Raw genomic sequence first — 22,567 nt, forward strand, 5'->3', positions numbered from 1 at the left:
TCTTCCAGGTTCCTTAGAGAAGCACTTCCTGATGAATTTCTGGGCTGTAAATTGGAGATGGGAGGCAACGGATAAATGAGAATGGAAGGGCTCACTGATACAATTTGTCTTCCTTAGATCTCCAGGGAGGCCCACGGTTTTTTCTCCACATCTCACTTTTGCCTTCTGTCACATCTGCTCACTTTGAACTCAGAAGCCGTGGAGATTCGATCGGGCAGGCTGGCTCCTCTTTCTCCAAGGCGGCCTCTGCCTGTTTCACATAAACCCATGCCTATCTACTTGCCATTTTTGTGAAGTTTGGTGTCATGCTTTCCTTTTAACCCTACTCTGCTTTTATTTCAAGTGTGTTCTCAGAAGGGAACGGAAAGCGCAGTCCATGTCTTACCTGCTTTTAAACAGCAAGTTTCCTCAAGACTCTTAAAGCCCCTGCTTAACACCACACCTACCTCATCCATCCTGAATCAACTGCTGCTGGGCTTGCCCAGCACTACTGGGAAAAAATTATATAATGTGCTGATTGGCTCCATTACAAATTTATGAGTTCCAATCTTAGCAGGACCTCATATTTGCTGAGCAATCCATTTACTTCATCCCAGTCAGCTTTCTTTCTCATGCCCATGATGGTGGCTCTGTTTTTATTTTTAAACCCATTTCTTCAAGTCCTTTATCATACCCTGGTCTTGTTTTTCTTAGCAGACAACCTAGTAGCCCATATTAGTTACAGGTGAAGTTATGAAGAATGAACTTTCTGAACTTCTTTCTTCCATCCCCTCAAACTCATTTGTCTAACACAGTATTGTTTTCAAAGGCAAGTACTGGCTCCATCATTTCCCAACTGTGTGACCTTGCGAAAAAATTACATACCATTGTTGAGTCTTGGGTTTCTCGTATATAAAATTGGTGATAATGTCAATCTCTCCTGGTTACAAGCATAATTAAAGTTCATCTCTCCTGGTTACCAGCATAATTACTTATACATTTGGTTGAAAACATTAAAATAGTGCGGAAGGGTTAAAAAAAAAAGAGAGAAGTCAATGTCTCCTTTTCTCATCCTCAACCTTTCTTTTTTTATTTTTTATTTTTGAGACGGAATCTCGCTCTGTCATCCAGGCTAAAGTGCAGTGGCACAATCTCGGCTCACTGCAACCTCCGCACCCTGGGTTCAAGCAATTCTCCCTGCCTCAGCCTCCTGAGTAGCTGAGATTACAGGTCCCGCCAACATGCCCGGCTAATTTTTGTATTTTTTAGTAGAGATGGGGTTTTACCATGTTGGCCAGGCTGGTCTTGAACTCCTGACCTCACGTGATCCGCCTGCCTCTGCCTCCCAAAGTGCTGGGATTACAGATGTGAGCCACCACGCCTGGCAACCTTTAGTTTAAATCATGTGAATATTTTAAACAAACATTTGTAATTTTGATAATGAGGATGATACAGGGAAGGTTCTCATATTTCCTAGCACAGATTCTAGCACTTTGTATATGCTGAAAAAAGTTAGTTTCTTATCTCTACTCCCTTCCTTTCTGGATCATGCAGAGCAATTCCATTTTCTTCTTTAACAGATGAATGAATGTCTGGCACCTATCTCTGCTCAGGGATGTTACTCATATAGTGAGGCTGCAACTCTTATGAACTCGACGGAAATTTACATCTTTATTATCTAATCCGTGAATTACGGTACACCTTTTCTCACTTAGTTGTATTCAATCTAGAACAAGTAACCTGATTAAGAGTGCTGGAAGCTGCTGCAAGGACCCAATTGTTTTAGTATTTGCAGTCTGACTTTAAAGGAAGTTTATAAATTGTAACAAAAGAATAACTCAGTTTCCATGGAGAATTTTTCTGGTTTCCCAAGTCCTAGGAATATAGTCTAGAATGACTTAATGAAAACACTACTGGGTGGTGCAGCTGTATAGGCATGCCACTTTTAGAGTAGCAGATACCTTTGCATGGACAAAAATGGAATCCTTTCTCCAAGCAGGGTGTGAGCTACATTTCAGCTTTGCTCCCTCGGCTGGGTGCCCTTGTGCAGTGTACAACCTGCTCAACAGTATGTGGCTGGCCTGCCTAGTAAAAACTGTTTCTTGTTCTGCATGATTTTAAGACTTGCATGTGGCTTTTTTTCCCTTTCAAGTCAATAAAGAGAAAGATGAAGGGAGTGGCAGTGAAGAGAGGAGTCTTTGTAAGGTACATGTTTGGTTCAGTGTGATTGGCACTTACACATGTCTTATGCTTACAACATCCCTCTACTGTTTATATTATTATCTATGTTTTAGTTAAAGAACCCGAGGCTTAGAAATTAAGTGATTTATCCAAACTCATCAGTTAATAAGGAGTGGAGCTGAATCACATCTAGATGATTTATGTCAGAGTTTGCATTCTTTCTGAACACCTCACTGAGGTGCTGTTTTAAATTGTGTATTTCATGCACGTATGCACCTGCATGCACACACAACCTTCTTGCTGAGTGAGCTATTGGGGATGTATCTACTTCTCAATACTGCATGTTTTCTGATATTTCAAAGCAGCTGAGTTACAGGCATCGTGCTACATGCTGTGCATGCCTACAGCATTTGCTCTGTGGCTCTCACATCAGCCAGTCTAGATTTTCACCTGAGCCTTGCCACATACTGGCTGTCTGGGTATGGGCAAATTATTTGACTTTTCTGGGCTTGGTTTCTACATCTTTAAGGTGAGACTACAGATAATATCTATCTAGTTGGATTGATGTGAGGATTGAGTAAGATACTTGGCCAATTCTTTAACCTTTCTGTGCCTCAATTTCTTCAACATTAAGATGTGATCAATTATAGTACTCATCTCTTAGGATTATAGGGAGGATAAAATGGGATAAAATGCATAAATTGTAAGCAATTGATAAATAACTATTTAATGACATTTTTCTCCTTATTAGTGAGGATAAAGTCTCAGAGAGGTTAAATAACTTGCTTGAAGTCACACAGCTAGAAAATGGCTGAGCTAGGGTTTGAAATTAGGTTTCTTTGATTCTGGATGCAATGCTGCAATACTTTTGATTATTACACTATTTTGACAGAAGAAAAAAATACAAAGAAGAAAGCATGCTGTATAAGCCAGTTCCATTCATTAAAGTTTATGTGAAGGGCTTCAGGTTTACAGGCATGGTGAATTTTCTAACATTAAAAGACTTAATGACTGACCCATCTTTGATTAGTATCAAGTACTCATGAGTCACCTAAGTGCCTGAGATGGGGTTGGGATGTTTTAGGAGAATGAGCTTTTCTTGTGAAGCCAAAATGGAATCACAGTCTTTTTGTAGAATGAACCTGATGTGTTATTAGTGGTTTTCTTAGAAAATTCACATTTGATAGCCAAGATATGGAAGCAACTTAAATGTCCATAGACAGGTGAATGGACAAAGAAAATGTGGTATGTTCATGCATCACATAACAATGTTTCAGTCAATGATGGACATATACAACGGTCATCTTGTAAGATTGTAATGGAGCTGAAAAATTCCTATTGCCTAATGATATTGTAGTCATAAGGTCGAAGTGCAATGCGTTGGTCATGAGTTTGGAGTGATGCTGGTGTAAAGAAACCTACTGTGCTGGCAGTCCTGCAATAGTACAGCACATCTAGTTGTGTAGAGTACATAGAACTTGATAATAAGCAACTGTGTTATTGGTTTATGCATTTACTATACTATACTTTTAATCATTATTTTAATGCATACTCTTTCTACATATTAAAAAAGTCAACTGGGAAACAGCCTCTGGCAGGTCCTTCAGGAGGTATTCCGAAAGACAGCATTGTTATCTTAGGAGATGACAGCTCCATGCATGTTATGGTCCGTGAAGATCTTGAGACAAGATGTGGGGGTGGGAGACAGTGACACAGATGATCCTGACCCTGTGTAGGCGTAGGCTAATGTGTGTGTTTGTGTCATAGTTTTTAAGAAAAAGTTTAAAATGGCAAAAAAAGAAAACAGTTTATAGAATAAGGATATGAAGAAAAAATACTTTTGCACCACAGTTCAATGTGTGCTTTAAGCTAAGTGCTATTACAAAAGAGTCAAAAAGCTAAAAAATAATTACAAAGTGTATAAAGTAAAAAAATTATAGTAAGCTAAGGTTAATTTATTGAAGAAAGAACAGTGGTTTTTAATGGATTTAGTGTAGCCTAAGTGTACAGTGCTTATGAAGACTACAGCAGTGCACAGTCATGTCCTAGGCCTTCACATTCACTCACCACTCACTCACTCATTCACTCACCCAGAGCAACTTCCAGTCCTGCAAGCTCCATTCATGATAAATGCCCTATACAGGTGTATCATTTTTTATTTTTTATACTTTTTTATTTTTTGAGACGGAGTCTCACTCTGTTGCCCACGCTGGAGTGCAGTGGCATGATCTCGGCTCACTGCAAGCTCCGCCTCCCGGGTTCATGCCATTCTCCTGCCTCAGCCTCCCAAATAGCTGAGATTACAGGCACCCACCACCACGCCCAGCTAATTTTTTTTGTATTTTTAGCAGAGATGGGGTTTCACCGTGTTAGCCAAGATGGTCTTGATCTCCTGACCTTGTGATCTGCCCGCCTCGGCCTCCCAAAGTGCTGGGATTACAGGCGTGAGCCACCGCGCCCAGGCTTATACTTTATATTTATTGTACTTTTCCTATGTTTAGACACACAACTCCTTGCCATTGTGTTGTAATTGCCTATGGTATTCAGTACACAAACATGCTGTACAGGTTTGTAGCCCAGGAGCAATAGTCTATACTGTATAGCCTAGGAGTGTAGTAGGCTAGACCACTTAGGTTTGTGTAAGTGCATTCTATGACATTGGTACAGCGATGAAATCACCTGATGATGCATTTCTCAGAATGTGTCCCTGTCATTAAGTGACACATGACTATATACATACAATGGAACACTATTCAGCCTTAAAAAAGAAGGAAATTCTGCAATATGCAACAACATAGATGAACCTTGAGGACATTATGCTGAGTGAAAAAAGCTGGTCACAGATTTCACTTACATGAGGTATCTAAAAGAGTCAAATTCATAGACTCAAATAATTAGAATGGTGGTCATCAAGGCTGGGGGGGATTGGGAAATGGGTTGTTACTAATCAGGAGCCATATAGTTTTAATCAAGCAAGATGAATAAGCTCTAGGGATCTGGTGTTCAACATCAAGTCTAGAGTCAACAATACTGTATTGTACACTTAAAACTTTGTTAAGAAGGTAGATTTCATGTTAGGTATTCTAACCACCATAAAATCAAATAGAAACTTCAGACTTAAAAATCTGATGAGTTTTCCTTTTGAAAGATCATGAGAGCTCTAGCAAAATCCTGGCCCATTTCCAACTCACATAATTACATTCCCAGCACCCACAATTTTCCTCCAGTTTTAATTAAGAAATGTGTTTTGCTTCCTCTCTGCGGCTGCCAGACTGTACTTCATACAGGTGTGTCCTAATCACCTTGGGCCCGAAAGAGCTGGCATTGACCATGAAAACTTTGGTTAAGTGATGCTTTACATAAATCCATTGTGTAATGTGAGTTATTGTCCCTCACTCTGCCTTTTCTTCAAATAATTTTTTTAAATGGGGTTAAGTCTGATGTCTGTGTAAACACTTTTTAACCAGTGCTATGTGCTGATAAATCACTTAGTACTTACTGTCTACGACTATCTTTCATTTATCAATTACCATCTTTTTGAACTTAAAGCAAAATCTATTATATTATCTGGGTTTGTAACTTGAGCTACTGAGCTGAAACTTTTCCAGGGGTGATTCTTGAGCTACCAAATGACCAGGAAGAGTTTTCTCAGTTTTCTGCTCTTGGCCGAGACTGTTGGACAGGATGATTCACTCAGTCCCACCCAGCCCCGAAATATTTCCCTAAGGTATCTTCTCTGAATATAGCTTTATTGCCCCATCGTATTCAGACTATAGAAATTAAATAAATACAGTCTGTTAATTCAGACCTTTGCCACATGCACACCTCAGCTTCCTCTTCACCACACTTGATTTTACCATAGGACAATATGATGTCTTTAGATAGTTGACCAGCCCTCCCAGTTGACTGGCATTTCTGGCCATGTCATTCCTAAATCCTCCAATTATATCATTCAAACCATTCATCTCCTTGCCTGTGTCTCATGGGTAGCTTAATCTACTTAAGAGCTTTTTCTCCATTGTTTAAATATTTTAGCACCATTCAAAATCATTTATTGTAGATATTACCAATTTTAACGGAAGTTTCTGAGAATTAGAGGGAAGAAAAGTTTGCTGAAAAGATCATAGATATACATGTTTTGGGATTATCCTAGCTCCTTTTATTTATAGTCTTAGAGTTCATTTCTAGATGTAAATATATAAGTTCATCTTTTTTTTTGGCTCTGTTTGGAGACACAAACAACATTTGTTTTACTTCGTTTTAGGAGTATCAGGAGGATAAAAAGTATAAGCAAATTTTCTTTCTGCCAAGTTTGAAATTTTGTAACCAAGATCTAAACAAATCAACATGAAGTCTGTAAGGTATCATGTTTTAAGATATACACCCTTAAAACATGATAAGTTTTTATTTCAAAAATGCCTGTGAGTATCATTAAACTTAGGACCAAGTTTACCTTTCTATACCCTTATATTAACATACGTTATATTATGATTATATATATGTTAAAATTATATATATGTTAAAATATGTTGTATTAACATATTAATATAACAATATAATGTAATGTTAGGAGGAGACAAAATAGAATTTAAAATTTTACATACAATCTTGGTAGCAATATGTTATTAATGTTAATCTATACGTACATTGAGAAAAGACCAGAACAAAATATACTAAAAGCATTAAAAGTGGATATCTCTGGGTGTTAGCACTATGCTTGAGTTTAATTTTTTTGTCTTTGTGTATTTTAAAAAATTTCTACAATGAGTATGTATTACTTTAATAATAAATAAAGATATTTTGAAAAGCCATATAAGTGACACATTATTTTATTTGAAATGATTTTGGACTTAAAGAGATAGTTTGTACACATTGTGGGTTATTACATGTAAGTTTCAAGTTATACCTGATTTAAATTTGTTGTCTACAAAGCTGAAGGGAGCTTTAATGATAAAAATAACAATTAGACGCAGTAATCACAATTTCCTTGAATATAGTCCTCTTCTAAACCTATGCTAGCACATATGCTATGACATACTGCGCTTTGTTGATTAGTCTTACTCTCCTTCGTGTAGTCAGGAGGGGTATTTAATAGCCATAGACTATTGGCCCAAGGTCACATAGCTACTAAATGGCAGGCCTGAAACTAGATCTCCATCTAGTTCTTTTCCCACCATTCTCTGTAGGAGTAAATTTAAAAACTATTTTATCCTTTTTGAAAGGAAAAATGTCATGGTAGCCTTTTGCACTCCTCACGTTTGTGATTGTGTTACTGCTATTCATTCATGCTTCTGTTAAGTGCGGAAAGATAGCACACCAATATCTTAGCGCATGTTATGTTCCAGGCACAATGCTGGACACTGGCCATACATTCACCTGCCTAATCCCCCACAACAACTGTGTGATACTGACATTTTGATATCTGTTTACAAATATAAAATCTGAAATTCACAGCACTTGTGAATTGTGGATATGAAATTGAACCCAGCTCTTTCCGACTCACACTCAGGAACACTGAAAGCAGAGTGCAAGAGAAACTGCATTAGAGCTTTCTCCAGGAAGAAGAAAGCGAAATAAGCCACCCAGAAGACCTGTGCTAGAGGAGTAAAACTAGGGACGTTACACAAAGCTTCCCTGCCAGTGTTGGGGCTTACAGATGCACACTGTGGTGAAAGATAAAATTGGGTTTAAATCCATTTCTGACCCTTACTAGCTGTGTGACTTTGGCAGTGCCAATCCTCTCAAATCTTCAATTTCTTCGTCTGAAAGATGGAAGCGTGGCAATAATAATGACAATTCTCATGGGGAATGAATGAGACAACTTATGTTGAGATCTCAGGTGCAATACATGGAACAAAAATAGGGTTCTGCTGATGTTAGTTTTTAATGATAATGATGATTATGATGATGATAATAATATTTATAAACCTGAAGTTGCATAGCTCTGTATAGCCAAAGAAGTGTTCTCATATGAAGCCAAAAATTTAAGTGGCATTGAAAAGAAACATTCTCATTGAAGTCTTCTTGAAGACTGAGATAAATTGATGAAGATTAAGAAATTATGAGAAAGATATTGTTCTAGTTTATTAGTATATTTTGCTGAAGAGGTTTTCTCTCTCTTTTTTTTTTTTTTTTTTTTTTGCTGTGTGAAGCATGTTCTTTTAGTCCACGTGGCATGAGCATAGTATGTATGGATTTCTACTTGTCACATCTTTTAATAAAGAGGAACTCAAAAGGAGGCAGAAGTCCCTTAAAAAAGTTAGGGGACTTCTCTTTGATTTATAGAGACCAGTAGAAGTATGTAGTAGAAGTATGCTTAGATGGGGAAGTTCAAGTGTTCTTTAGGTCTTGGGGTAGGGTGATGGGACACAATTGCTGTGGTGTGAATGTGATTTTTGAGGGCCACTGTGTTCTTACATACTTAGCTGTAATGACCCTATAGCAGAAAGTGTTTGAATTATGTTTAACAATCATCTGTCTTGCTGTTATATATTACTTTACATAAGCATCGATCCCTGAGTGATTGATTTAACAAAGATTGGATAACAAGGTTGTTGTTTTTACTTGTTTTCTCTTTTGCTGTCTCCCCAGGGCTGGTTTTTTTGAGGCCTCAATGATTGTGGGGCTTGCCATGATACCTCTTATAGTTTCCCATTCTTTAAAGTTAGCAAATTTGCCAGATAATCTCAGAGATCCCTCCGTCTCTCTAGCTCTGTAATTCCATCATTTTTATAGTAAGATGAAACGTGTGACTCTCAGGCTTACATTGTGGACCACCCAGTTATAAGGTATTGCTATCGAGGCCCCGTGCCTCACTCAAAATTAACACTTACATTGATTCTTGAGTTAACACGATCCTCTTATCTGGAGGACTACCTTCAGTAAGAAGCCCTTGTGCATTTTATATCTTGCCAGAAATGCTTTTTGTTTGTTGGGAAGGTGCTGCACAGTCCTTTTGCACAAGGATGAGGGCAGCCTTCAGTAAGTAGTCCTTATGCATTTTGTGCTCTCATGATGGGTTCACTTCAGGCTAATGAGAGATTGCTTAGTGTTACTCAGGTTTAAACATTTGTTCTATTATTAGAATCCAGTATGTTTTCTGGAGAGTGAATGACAATCAGACAGGACATGATTATTCTTAAAAATGATTTTCAGCACAGTGTAAAGGATGAACCACGTCAGCAGCTTTTTGTGTGTGTACCATGATCACCTTCTCTCCTAATAACTTTTACATGAATGCCCACTTCCTTTCATTGCTATTTATATTTGTTGCATGTATTGATTTTCTTAGAGCCTTTCATTTCGTAGCGTTTATTTGTATCAGACACCATGATCTCATAAGAAAAGCAAACATACCCCAGGGTGACCTGGGTCTGTGATTTTTGCCTCCTTGAACAGTGTGAAAGTTGGTCTAGAACAGAGTGTCTCATCCTCAGCACTATTGACATTTGGGCCAGATAATTCCTTATTATGGGAGGTGGTGGGGGCCTTCCTGTGCATTGTAGTGATGCAGGCAAAACCTCAAAATTGGGTCTCAGCTAGGAGGAGTTCTTGGCTTTGCACAGGAAAGAATTCAAGAGCAAGCTGGCAGTGAAAGAAAACAAGTTTATTAGATCAGCAGTGTACAGCAAAATGGCTCCTTCATAGAGCATAGGTGGAGTGGCCCAGAGAAGCACTTGTGGATTGCTGGCTGGCTATATTTATACCCACTATTAATTATATACAAAATAAGGGGCAGGTTATTCACAAACTTTCTGGAAAAGGGGCAGAGAGTTCCTGGAACCATATAAGGTAACTTTTGGGCCATTTGCCATGGCATCATTTATAAACTGCCATGGTGGTGGTGGGAGTGTCTTATGCAAATATATTATAATTAGCATATAATTAGCAAAGCAACTAGAGGTCGCTTTGGTTGCCATCTTGGTTCTTCTGGTTTTGGCCAGTTTCTTTGCTACATCCTGTTTTGATCAGCAGGGTTGTGACCAGGGCTCAGAAAGCAGGTCCCGCTGATCTCCTACCTCAGTAGGAACTACTGGCCCATTAGATGCCAGTAGCACCCCCTCAGTTGTGAGAACCAAAATTGTCTCCTGACGTTGCCAAAGGTCCCCTGGGGGGGGCAAAATTGACCCAGTGGAGACCCACTAGTCTAGAATAATTTTTTTTAGGTATATACAAACTTTAAGACGATATGACACTAGGAGTTTGTGAATGTAATGATTATTAGAGTCTTGTGATACTTTTTTTCTATGGAGTGACATGAATGAAAAACAGAATTTATTTGCCTTTTGCATTGTTAGGAGGATTTCTTTATAAGACTTTAATATTGTTTTGAATTTGTTTCCCCCATTACAATTTAAGGACTCATTATCAAAGTTTGAAAGAGGCCACAGGAGAAAAACCTTTGAACAAACACCAATTAACACGCATGGTTGGGATGGGCTATGCTACTGTATAAGTGGTACTAGCATAGTCATTAAAGATAAGTCTTGGCCAGGCATGGTTGCTCACGCTCGTGATCCTAGCACTTTGGGAGGCCAAGGGGGAGTGGATCACGAGGTTAGGAGTTCGAGACCAGCCTGGCCAACATGGTGAAACCCCATTTCTACTGAAAATACAAAAATTAGCCAGGCATGGTGGCAGGCGCCTGTAATCCCAGCTACTCGGGAGGCTGAGGCAGGCGAATTGCTTGAACCTGGGAGGTGGAGGGTGCAGTGAGTGGAGATCACGCCACTGCACTCCAGCCTGGGCGACAGAGTGAGACTCCGTCTCAAAAAAAAAAAAAAAAAAAAAAAAGATAAGTCTTGGTGGCGAGGGAGGGAGTTGAGGGGCGAGAAATTACCTATTGAGTACAATGTACATTAGTCAGGTGATGGGTTCACTAAAAGCCCAAACTTCACTACTACACAATATATCCACATGACAAAATTGTACTTTTACCCCCTCTAAATCCATTTTAAAAGAGATAAGACCTGGTACGTAACAGACATTCCAAAATGTTTGTTAAAAGGGTAGATAATGGAAAAATGGATGGTTGGATGAAGGATCTGCTATTGCTAACTCATGTAGTCTTGGGAACAACATTTCATCAGTGATACACAAAACTGGTGGTCACAAAAGCAAAAGCGGTCATGGGGTACGAGCAGTACAGAGCCCTTTTCCTTCTCCTGTGGATCCCCCAGGTGCTCCTCTGCTCTTCCACCGCTGTTTGTTTACACTCCTCTCCCCAGGCCTATATCCTTACCTGCCTTTCCTTCCCTCTATATCTGTTGCCTGAATTTATTTTCTTCAAGCTTTTCATATGGTATCGTTTCTTTGTATCAGACACCATGATCTCAAGAAAAGAAACCCACCATATTTGATTGTGGATCCACACCTGGGCAATCCTGAGTGAAGAACTGCTTAATCTTTGTTCTCTGGTTGTTTAAATCAAACTAGCAATGTGATTCCTAATCATCTTTGAAAATACTTCATTTTGATTGTCTAGAGCCCCATGCCTTTCTTTCATAATTTATTCTAGAATACAAGTTTTTGGTCGAAGGAACGTATATTAATAACTGGGATAGATGGATTTTAACGGTGATCATGTGCTCACAGTGATGTTATTGATTCAATACTAAAAAGTATTTCCTCCATTTTATAAAGAAATTGAGGTACAGATTTGTTAAGATGTAGAGCCTGGTGCCTACAGTAAGTGAGTAGTTATATTAGGGTTGGAATTGCAGAGCCCAGATGTTGAGACCAGGTTCATAGCACCAAGAGGGAGGGTGAAATTGATGTGGGGCAGTAATTTGATAAAAAGCATTGAATCTGTAGTACCAGAAGGTTGAAACATTTTTCTTTACATTTTGTTTTAAAGTCACAAAAATAATTGTTGAGGATGACTACTTCGGGTATCATGGCTTTGATTCAATGGGAAGAATATTTTCTGTAAAATGGACAAATTATTAATTTCAAGACCTTTCCTATGAGTTTTATTTTGGTAAGTGTTGCTCATGATCTGCTTCTCTTCTCTCTTAGACCTTCTCTCACCATGCCCCATAGGAATCTGACAGGAAGCTGCAACGTTAATTGTGGTTGTAAAATACACGAGTATGAGCCAGTCTGTGGATCAGATGGAATTACATACTTTAACCCTTGTCTGGCTGGCTGTGTTAATAGTGGCAATCTTAGCACTGGGGTGAGTATATTTCACAAGTTCCTCTTCTGTTAGTCCAACATCCTGTGACAAGGATGTGATGAAATTCATATGCAGCTACAATGACTTCAGTCTTTCTTTTCAAGAGGCTCCAAGTAACCTACAAAATACCTCTGATGAAAACCTAGAGGAAAGAAAATTATGCATTGCTATTATTTTTTTTCCCAGGGATGACTGGAACATTTGGACGCAGGGATTTGGTTCCATATCAGCCTTCTCCTACTTTATATTCTGCGCCAACTCAGTGAAACTTGATAAGGTTGAGCTCTAGGCCTGCCATTTGTTTCTCTGACAGGGCCCTTGTGATGGATTTGAAGGTCAAGATGACCACATTTGGTGCTGATAAAAGAGTATAGGAAAGCACCTCCCCTGACTGGAGTCTGTGAAGATGGGTGATGGCCATTTTTCATAGACTATCAGTTCAGTTCAGGCTTAAAAAAAAACTTTCAAAGTAAAGATATTTCTGACAGTTCAAGAATAGGCTATTTTGAGAATTCCCTTTCCTGTAAATTATAAATGGGCTGTAATACTGTGGGAGAAGGTTTTCATATTCTACTGTTTCTTTTTTTTTGAGATGGAGTTTCGCTCTTGTTGCCCAGGCTGGAGTGCAATGGCATGATCTCGGCTCACCTCAACCTCCGCCTCCCAGGTTGAAGTGATTCTCCTGCCTAAGCCTCCCTGGTAGTTGGGATTATAGGCATGTGCCACCATGCCTGGCTAATTTTGTATTTTTAGTAGAGACAGAATTTCTCCATGTTGGTCAGGCTGGTTTCAAACTCCCGACCTCAGGTGATCTGCCTGCCTTGGCCTCCCAGAGTGCTGGGATTACAGGTGTGAGCCACTGTGCCCGGCCTCTACACAGTTACTTATTGAGCCCAGTTTGATTCTTTGTGAAGAACAGATTGTACGAAGTTGCTTTCACTAAAAGGTTAAAATGCATGTGCTTGTTCTGTGCAGGTGATAAGGGATTATACCATCCACTGAATGTTTTGGGGATATTGTTTTTGATGTCTGAGTTTTAAACTGCAATGATAAATTGAGAATTCCTGTTGTTTGTTCCCCATTATATAATTGGTGAACTCCACTGTGTCGCCATGTTGAAAGGGTGAGATCTGTTCTCTTGGTGGCGAAGTCCTTTCTTGAGAGTGAGTGTTCATCCTTTAAAATATGCCAGCAGTCTTTTGAGCATGACAGCCAAACAGTGCCCCATCTTCATACTTTTTCTTATGACTGCTTCAAGTATTCAAAGGTTGCAATGAAGGCCAGCTGATGTCCATTTAGTCTGACTCTGTCACAGTCCAGGAGCAGTACTGGGTGGGGGCTGTAGTAGCCAAGTTACATCCATGGAGCTGGTTGCTCTTCTATAGGGTGTAGGGCACCAGCTAACTAAAGGGACTTCAAAGATGTTTAAAAATGGAAGCACCAGAATGTATATTAACTTAGACACCGTGGAAAGCAGTTTGGAGATTTCTCAAAGAACTTAAAATGACCACTCAACCCAGCAATCTCATTCCTGTGTATGTATCCAAAAGAAAACAAATTGTTCTACCAGAAAGACACATGCACTTGTATGTTCATCGCAGCACTGTTCACAATAGTAAAGACATGGAATCAAGCTAGGTGCTCATCAGTGATGAATTCCATAAAGAAAATGTGATAATATACACCATGGAGTACTACACAGCCATAAAAAAGAATAAAATCATGACCTTGGCAGCAACATGGATGCAGCTGGAGGCCATTATCCTAAGCGAATTAATGCAGGAATAGAAAACCAAATACCGCATGTTCTCACTTATAAGTGGGAGCTAAACATTGGGTACTCATGGACACAAAAATGGAAACAATAGACACTGGAGACTACTAGAGGGTGGAGATGGGGAGGGAGGTGTGAAAAACTACCTGTTGGGAACTATGCTCACGATTTGGGTGATGGGATCATCTGTACACCAAACCTCAGCATCACACAATAGACCCGTGTAACAAACCTGCACATGTACTCCCTGCATCTAAAATAAAAGTTGAAAAAGAAAAGAAAACGGAACACCAATGAGATGTTCACTATTATTGGCGCTAAAGTCATCACGATTGCACTATAAATTCTCTGCATGTAATAGATGTTTACTTTAGGGCCCACTGTGTGCCCAGAGTTGTGCTAGGTGCTCTGTGAGCACAAAGAAAAATAAGGTTTGGATCTGTTTTTTGAGGGGCTTCTCTAATTGGAGAGCCCAAGAGTTAACAGCAATGGAGGCAGAATATAATGATGACAAAAATGAGCCTGCGGAATGTGAATGGTATTGAATGTTGAAAGCTTCTTAGAAAAGTTTAGGGTTAAGCAATTTTGACCAGCAGACTTTGATTCTGTTAGACACACACTTGAGATCCTTACTGTTACCAATGAGGAAGGTACTTTCAATGAAATATTTTGTGTTTGAAAAAATATTCGAGCTATTTTAGAGTACTTTTACTTAACTTTATCTTAATATTCTTATGTCACAGTTAGCTTTTGAGGGGCACACAACTCACCTTTATTTTGCTCACTTAGATACGGAATTATACAGAATGCACCTGTGTCCAAAGTCGCCAAGTGATCACTCCACCCACTGTGGGACAGCGAAGTCAGCTCCGTGTGGTTATTGTCAAGACTTATCTCAATGAGAACGGCTATGCTGTGTCTGGGAAATGTAAACGGACCTGCAATACTCTTATCCCATTCTTAGTTTTTCTTTTCATAGTCACCTTCATCACAGCATGTGCCCAACCATCAGCTATCATAGTAACACTCAGGTGAGAACACCATTCAACTTCTTGGGTGGGTTCTGTACTTACAATTTCCGGAGCACATAATCCAGGACAAGGGGCTTATGTGGTAAATCAGAGAGCAAAGCAAAATTAGCATGTGCAGGAGGGCACTCAGATATTTGCCTGGTGAACTTAGGAGGAATTTTTCCCTGTTGGGAAGGGAAAGGAAGGTTGTAACATTTCATACTTTGGAAAGTTCTTTATTCAGTTGGGTTATATTCTTACTGTATAATGAAACGTCTTTTGATGTTTTTGATTCCTGAAGTCTCTGCCCTACGAGGTTCAACTTCAGGAGTTGAAAGTCATCACTCTGTCAGCTATGAGAAGCTGGACCCCAGAGGAGGGCAGGAAGTAATTTGAGAAAGTTGCTAAATCGTGCATACAGCAAAGGCTATTATCTTCAACCTTATAGATAGTTACTACCTTCAGGATCAGTGGTGATTTATGCTGGGCCTGCAATTTGAAATACTGAGTTCATTAATTTTACTATCATATAAAATTTCGGAGTTGAGTCAAGAAAAGGGCATATTGGGGAATGTGATTTCTCTCTCTTTTTTTTTTTTCAGTTTTTCAGGCTGTGCTTTCTTTGCCATATCTTGTTTGAATTTTTTGTTTATAAGAGGACATGGAAGCTACTTTTGTCCTGTTAAAAATGTTGGCACTGGTGTTCCTGGACCAAAATGAGGGTCGGGCTGCTATTTTTTGCACTGCAATAATGAGATACAGATGAACAGGGGAGGAAGAGGGTTTTTATTTCTGTAACCAGTTACAGGGAGAAGGCCTGGAAATAAACACCAGACCAACTCAAAATTACAAGGTTTCTTAGAGCTTATATACATTCTAGGCTATCTGTCTACGTTGAAGTGTGCATTCATCTAAAGACATAAGTGATTAATTTCTTTTAATTTATAACTAAGGTCTGAATCTTGAAGACTTTCTTCTGGAGCCTCAGTAAGTTTACCTAATCTAAATGGGTCCAGCTGCTGGGGTGATTACCCTTATCTTGTCTCCTGCTAAATCACGGAGGTTTGGGGAGTTCCTTCAGACCCCCAATAAACCTGTTTATGGAGGCCTAGGGAGTTTTTTCAGACCCCCAATAAAACTTGTTTAATCCTAAATGGATCCTGTTAAGAATTTGTTCATTATTTTGTCGTGCTTTAAGGCCCAGGAAAGACTTAGGCAAAATTCTTGGTGGACTTTTGTTACATTCCAGCATTTGTATAACGGCACTGGCTTTTAATATTTAACTTAAACACTCAGTCTGTACTGAAACAGTTGTTATGGAGGCCTGCCACACTGATACATTCACATCGGTGTGTTGATATTTACAGTAAGGACTGCAGTGGACAAAGGAACTGGGCAGCGTGGTGAAGCCAGAAGAGCTCACCCACGGGTCTGGGCAGCTTCTGCCCAGATTAGGGGGTGCAGTGCAGGGAAGGGGATTAGGGGGGATTAGGGGGTGCAGTGCAGGGAAGGAATGAAGAAAGGAAGTCAGTTCTTACTGTTCCTCCAGGCTCCTCAGATGCCACAATGCTGGGCACCTTGCAGGAAGCACCTGCTGAGATGTCATTGCTTAGCAAGGGCAGTTGGCTGCACCAGACGTATTCTGGCTTCCTTCCCACTTAGTGCTGAATCAGGCATTTCCCAGCAAAGCGGTTCCTTGACAGCCAGACAGTAGCGCATGAAAGGCCCACTGGTTTGTTTACTCAGTTCTTCCAGCAGCAGATATTTATGGAATAACAACCTGTGTGCAGCACTTTGCAAATTGCTATGAGAAATAAAGAAATTGGGGAAAAGGTGACAAGGGCACTGGTCTTGGGAAAGTTCCCATTATATACCATACTCTCATGGGTGTGCGATGGAGAGGTTAAGGCACTGCAGCATTAAAAAGACATGAATCATTCATAAATTTACTCAAATAATCTTATTCTTTGCACTTTAATTCCTCAAGAGATGTTAAATAACCCATAGGCTACTTTTTCTTTTGGTGTTCATAAATGGCAAATCGCCAGTTGGCTTCTAACCTAAAATTTCAGAAAAGGAGCCCTTTAATCTTTGCTAATTACAAAACCAGTAGACTCCAATCTTCTTGTCACATGGGAATAACTTGGAGTATAAGTTTTTAAAAAAGAAAAAAAGATGTGGTTGGAGGGCTTATGCTTCCTCTGATCTTTGACTTGTTTCCTATACATTTTTTGAATATACTTTTATTCTTTACTCTTCTTTCTTCCTGTTTTGGAAGAATTATTGGAGTAATTTTCAATGTATGCATCTACCACTCTGGAAGATGCAGGCACACAGGCAAAAAAACAAAAACAAAAACAAAAAAACCATGCAGTATTTAAGACGAAATTCTATAATTAAAGGAAATGGATCTGATTTTGGAAGCTCAGTTAGAGGCATTTCAGCTTCCTCAGCCAAAAGCCTTTAACCCTCTACCAGTATTTATGTAGAAACAATTAGATATAGTCAGAGTTTCTTTGATGTCTACATTGGGAAAACCTTTATTCAGGGATTTAGCCACCAGCAATCTTGTGTGGCTATTGTTAGTAAATAATAGTGAATTAAATATTTTGGCATGGCATCTTTAGTCCCTGGCTCTGCACAAAGCCGACTTGATTTGACATTCATTTTCTTGGGGCTACTATTTAAAATACATTTCCTTCTTTCCCTTCACTGTAGGTCTGTAGAAGATGAGGAGAGACCTTTTGCGCTGGGAATGCAGTTTGTTTTGTTGCGAACACTTGGTACGTGTCTGAATTTCCAAGTGTACCTCTTAGTTCCTCTTTGCAGATGGCAAATTTTCACTGTCCTTTAAAAAATGGCAAGTCATGTCATTTATTACCATGAGTAAGATTTTACAGGCTAGTGGTGAGGGTACAACTTCCTTGTTTTCTGATTTGAACTAGAAGCTGACAGGTTCTGTTGTTTGATGAAACAAAACAAAACCAACGTTAGGTTAGTTTCTTTTTCATTATGAACATAAACTTGGACAAAATTCCCCAGAGTTTTGCACAGTAAGAAATAGGAAATCAAGCAATTTGTGAAGAATTTGTAATCCTAGCATTTTGACCCCTTTATGCCTTTTTACTATGAAAGCAGTAGAAATTGGTCTTTATTTGTGAAGTTTTCAATGCCTCACTTCTTTACAGCAATTTTATTGGACTAAACAAAGAGTATACCTATCAAGTTTTCTGAGAAAAAGAAAAAACTTTAAAAAGGAAAAGAAAGGTCTCCAAAGTGACATATAGGGACTGCCTTGTAAGTATTTACTTATCAACAAGAGAAGCTCAGTAGTGCTGTGTCCATGTGATAAACCACAGAGTACATTTGTACAGGTGGAACATACGTCTTATTTTTACAAACACCACATCCCTCTGTGAGTTCTTGAGACAATGGGAAATAAGCATGTAACATACAACATTCCTTTGATCAGTTTCAATGTATTTTAAATTGACGTCTTTGTCATCAAGCTTATTTTTCCTTTTATAATGTCTTTTTCTTAAGTGGCAGTCTGTCATTTCCTTCAGCTGTTATTTTCTCCTCAGTAATCAGTGTCATTGTCTACAAGACAAAAAAATTGTTTTTTGATTCAAATTTCTTATTTCAGTTTTGAAGAGGTAATGTTTAAAAAGGGCATCTTCTGACCCCCTGAAGCATTAATCCCCTGGCATTCTCCATTTGTCATATGTTGTGGTTGATGGCCCAGTCCAAGAATGAGCATTTTCAATAAGCCCCAGGAGGAAAATGCTTCTAGTTCCATTTAATGAGTGGCTTGTTTTTTTCAGTACTAATAAGACTCTGAGGCTATCATTTTTTAAAAAACATGCTGTTTAAAGGAAATCCTGACACACTTAGATATAGTGAAAAAGTCTGCCTTAGGCCAGGTGCAGTGGCTAATGCTTTAATCCCTGCACTTTGGGAGGCCGAGGTGAGTGGATTACCTGAGGTCAGGAGTTCGAGACCAGCCTGGCCAACATGATGAAACCCTATCTCTACTACAAATACAAAGAAATTAGCTGGGTGTGGTGGTGCCTACCTGTAATCCCAACTACTCAGGAGGCTAAGGCAGGGGAATTGCTTGAACCTGGGAGGCGGAGGTTGCAGTGAGCCAAGATGGAGCCACTGTACTCCAGCCTGGGCAACAAGAGCAGAACTCTGTCTGGAAAAAAAAAAAAGTCAGTCTTATAGATCTTGTTAAAAGTTAAACAGTATTATTTAGAAATAACGTTTAGAAATAAGGAGATTTGTTAACCAAAGGGGTAATTGAATAAGAAAAGAAATATATATGTGTATATATATGTATTTTTTTTTTTGGAGACAGAGTCTTGCTCTGTTGCACAGGCTGGAGGGCAGTGGCACAATCTCAGTCCTCTGCAACCTCTGCCTCTAGGGTTCAAGTGTTTCTCCTGCCTCAGCCTCCCAAGTAAGTGGGATTACAGGCACTTGCCACCATGCCTGGCTAATTTTTGCATTTTTTTTTTTTTTTTTTAGTAGAGATGGGGTTTCACCATGTTGGCCAGGCTGGTCTTGAGCTCTTGACCTCAGGTGATCCACCCGCTTTGGCCTCCCAAAGTTCTAGGATTACAGATGTGAGCCACAATGCCTGGCCAGAAAAAGATAATTTCTTCTTTTTGCTTTGCCCCTCTCTGATGCCGTGGAGTTGGGGTCATTTGATATGATTTGGAGGTAAAGGTTAGTCAACAGATGTATGCCACGGCATCAAGAATAAGTGGAGGGAGAACATTTCAGACATTTATTATTTAATTCAACTTTATTTTAGCTTCTATGGATTGTGAAAAAGTCTAGTTGGGCCAACAAGCCAATTTTCATTTCCCCCCAAATTCTGAAGCAGAAAAAGAGTTTTAAAAACTTTAATAATATTAAAATTAAACCAATAGTCTTTATTTTAAATAAAAACAACTTATTTAAAACGTATCACTCACAGCTTCCTGGGTTATCAGCCTGCCTATCCTCTCTGCCTTCCTTTCTGTCTTCCTGGCTCCGATCCTCCTTTCTCTCTTTTATTCCTTCCTCCCTCCTCCCTCCCATTACTATCTTCCATAAATTTTTATTGAGGTCTTTGGGATGCAAAGAATAAAAGGCATGGCCCCTGCCTTGAAGAAGTTTATGGAGTGACAAATTTGTAAACATTTAAAATACTATGTGATAGTTAATAAAATGGAGGTAGATCCAAAATGCAGTGAGAATATGATGGCATCTGAGTAAGTCAGGAATTTAAAGGGGGCATAGATATTTGCAAGGTGAATGAGTTGGGGGAACATTTTGGTAAAGGGAGTAGCATGTGACACAGGAGTCTATGTACTAGGTAGACTTTTTTTCTCATTGGATTAAGGAAATGTCTATGTCATAGCCCAGACAACGAAGCTACTATTCATCTCAGATGTTTCACAAACTTCAAAGATGAAATTTATGCCATAATAAAGTTCCTTTATATATATATAATTTCTTAGATTTATAAGTGCTTTTACAAAGTTGCCATGTTATGTGGTTTCTGACTCATAGGAGATGCTGCTTTTCTCGTACTCTTCCCGCAGCCAAGGACTAAAGCCCAACCCACAAGAACTAAGCGTATCGAATTTTGGTGGGTAATAAAGGGTTCTAGTATAGCCTGTTGAATACTTAATGACAAAATCCAATTTTTAAGATTAAAAGGATTCTCTAATTGTATTTTTAGCAATACCCCTTTTTTTCAGCTTTATTGAGGTATACTTGACAAATAAAATTTTATATATTTAAAGGGTACAACATGTTGATTTGATCCTAAAAATCAACAGCGCATTCTGGGTGGCAAACTCGACTTTAAGTGTTTATCATATAGTGAATGCTTTTATGATAAATATATTGTGATAAAATATGATGCGTCTTAAAAAAAATCTGGTAACACAAGAAAATCCCTCCCCTCAACTGGTTTAGAGCACACAAGTACCTTGCTAATTTACAAATCTGTTCTCCCTTGGAAGATGTGCTAAGTCTTCGTATTTTCTTCTTCTCCACCCCTCTAGCATACATTCCTACTCCAATCTACTTTGGAGCAGTCATTGACACCACCTGCATGCTCTGGCAACAGGAATGTGGTGTGCAGGGTTCTTGCTGGGAGTACAATGTGACGTCGTTTCGTTTTGTGTATTTTGGTTTGGCTGCCGGCCTCAAATTCGTTGGGTTTATTTTTATTTTTCTGGCCTGGTACTCCATAAAATACAAGGAGGATGGACTGCAGAGGCGGAGGCGGAGAGAATTCCCCCTGAGCACCGTGAGTGAGAGAGTGGGACACCCCGACAATGCCCGGACTAGATCTTGCCCAGCTTTCAGCACCCAGGGAGAATTCCACGAAGAGACTGGTCTGCAAAAAGGGATCCAGTGCTCAGCACAGACCTACCCGGGGCCCTTCCCAGAAGCAATAAGTTCCTCTGCGGACCCGGGGCTGGAAGAGAGCCCCGCTGCCTTGGAGCCGCCCTCCTGAAGCTTGAAAATGGAAGAATTTAGTTTTGTTGGTTGAATTGAAAATGGCGACTTGAGAAACAACTGTGCCTTCTTTTCTTTCTTTCTTTTTTTTAACCTCTACAGACACAATCCTCAAACCAACAAAACTCAGTATACACAGCCGCTATTCATTGAGGGCTGGATACCTCAACAAGACTGAGAGCCTTTCCCCGCTTCTCTCCAAGAAGGAGACGTTCACCTAGATTTGTTCCCATTTCCGTTGTGTTAATTCAAAGCTCATGCTCCCCTACGGTACAGGCTGAGGTACACGGTTAGCAAAATCATGGGAAGGGGAATGGCGGTGCATATCATTAACTAACACTCCAAACAAAGGTGAGCTTGCCCAGGACTTGGCATTTCCAAATCAAAGTTTTTAGATATGAACACCTACTGTGAGTTCTGCTACAAAGCACAAATGAATTTGTCTCAACTATGCAATTTGATTGGAAAAATGTATGTGCAGCATGTTACGTTTACTTTCACGGAATAAAGCAGATATGTTTCTGAAAAGAGGAAGCTGAACTTTCCATCCAGTACTGTTGATAGCATTTTAAGCCATAGCAGTTATAAATCAGGTAGAATTTTTCAAATGCTTCAGAGGAACCATAGGCATAGTGTGATAGAAGGAACAGCTACTTCAGGTCACAGGACACATTCTCTTTCAGTCTGCCTGCCCCATCCTAAGATAAAGAGGCTGCTGAATCATAAATCTGGTAGCTTAAATATAAACTCCAGTATTCTTTTGTAAGGAGCATTAAAACTAGTGTGCTAAACAATATGGCTAGAAACTGTAATTTGAAATGCATAATAAGGAAAGAAAATGACGGCTTTCTCATCCAAGAAAATTGTTGCAGAAATTTTCTTTAGCTCTACGGGCCCACAAAGTCCCTGGGAAAAGTCCCACCT

The 22,567-nt window shown here is 39.4% G+C and overlaps 1 protein-coding gene across 1 annotated transcript in view; it reads left to right on the forward strand.

Annotated features, from left to right (window-relative positions):
• The window catches only part of SLCO5A1 (solute carrier organic anion transporter family member 5A1), a 159,199-nt gene extending 137,028 nt beyond the window's left edge, over positions 1-22,171 (forward strand). The window contains exons 7-10 of the mRNA XM_031013855.3: positions 12,178-12,337; positions 14,901-15,142; positions 17,840-17,904; positions 21,184-22,171. Coding sequence (XP_030869715.3) covers positions 12,178-12,337; positions 14,901-15,142; positions 17,840-17,904; positions 21,184-21,641 — 925 coding nt within the window. The 3' untranslated portion in view covers positions 21,642-22,171. The remainder of the gene's footprint in view (positions 1-12,177; positions 12,338-14,900; positions 15,143-17,839; positions 17,905-21,183) is intronic.
• The last annotated feature ends 396 nt before the right edge of the window (positions 22,172-22,567 follow it).

Source organism: Gorilla gorilla, chromosome 7 (genome assembly GCF_029281585.2).
Source record: "Gorilla gorilla gorilla isolate KB3781 chromosome 7, NHGRI_mGorGor1-v2.1_pri, whole genome shotgun sequence".
NCBI lineage: Eukaryota > Metazoa > Chordata > Mammalia > Primates > Hominidae > Gorilla > Gorilla gorilla.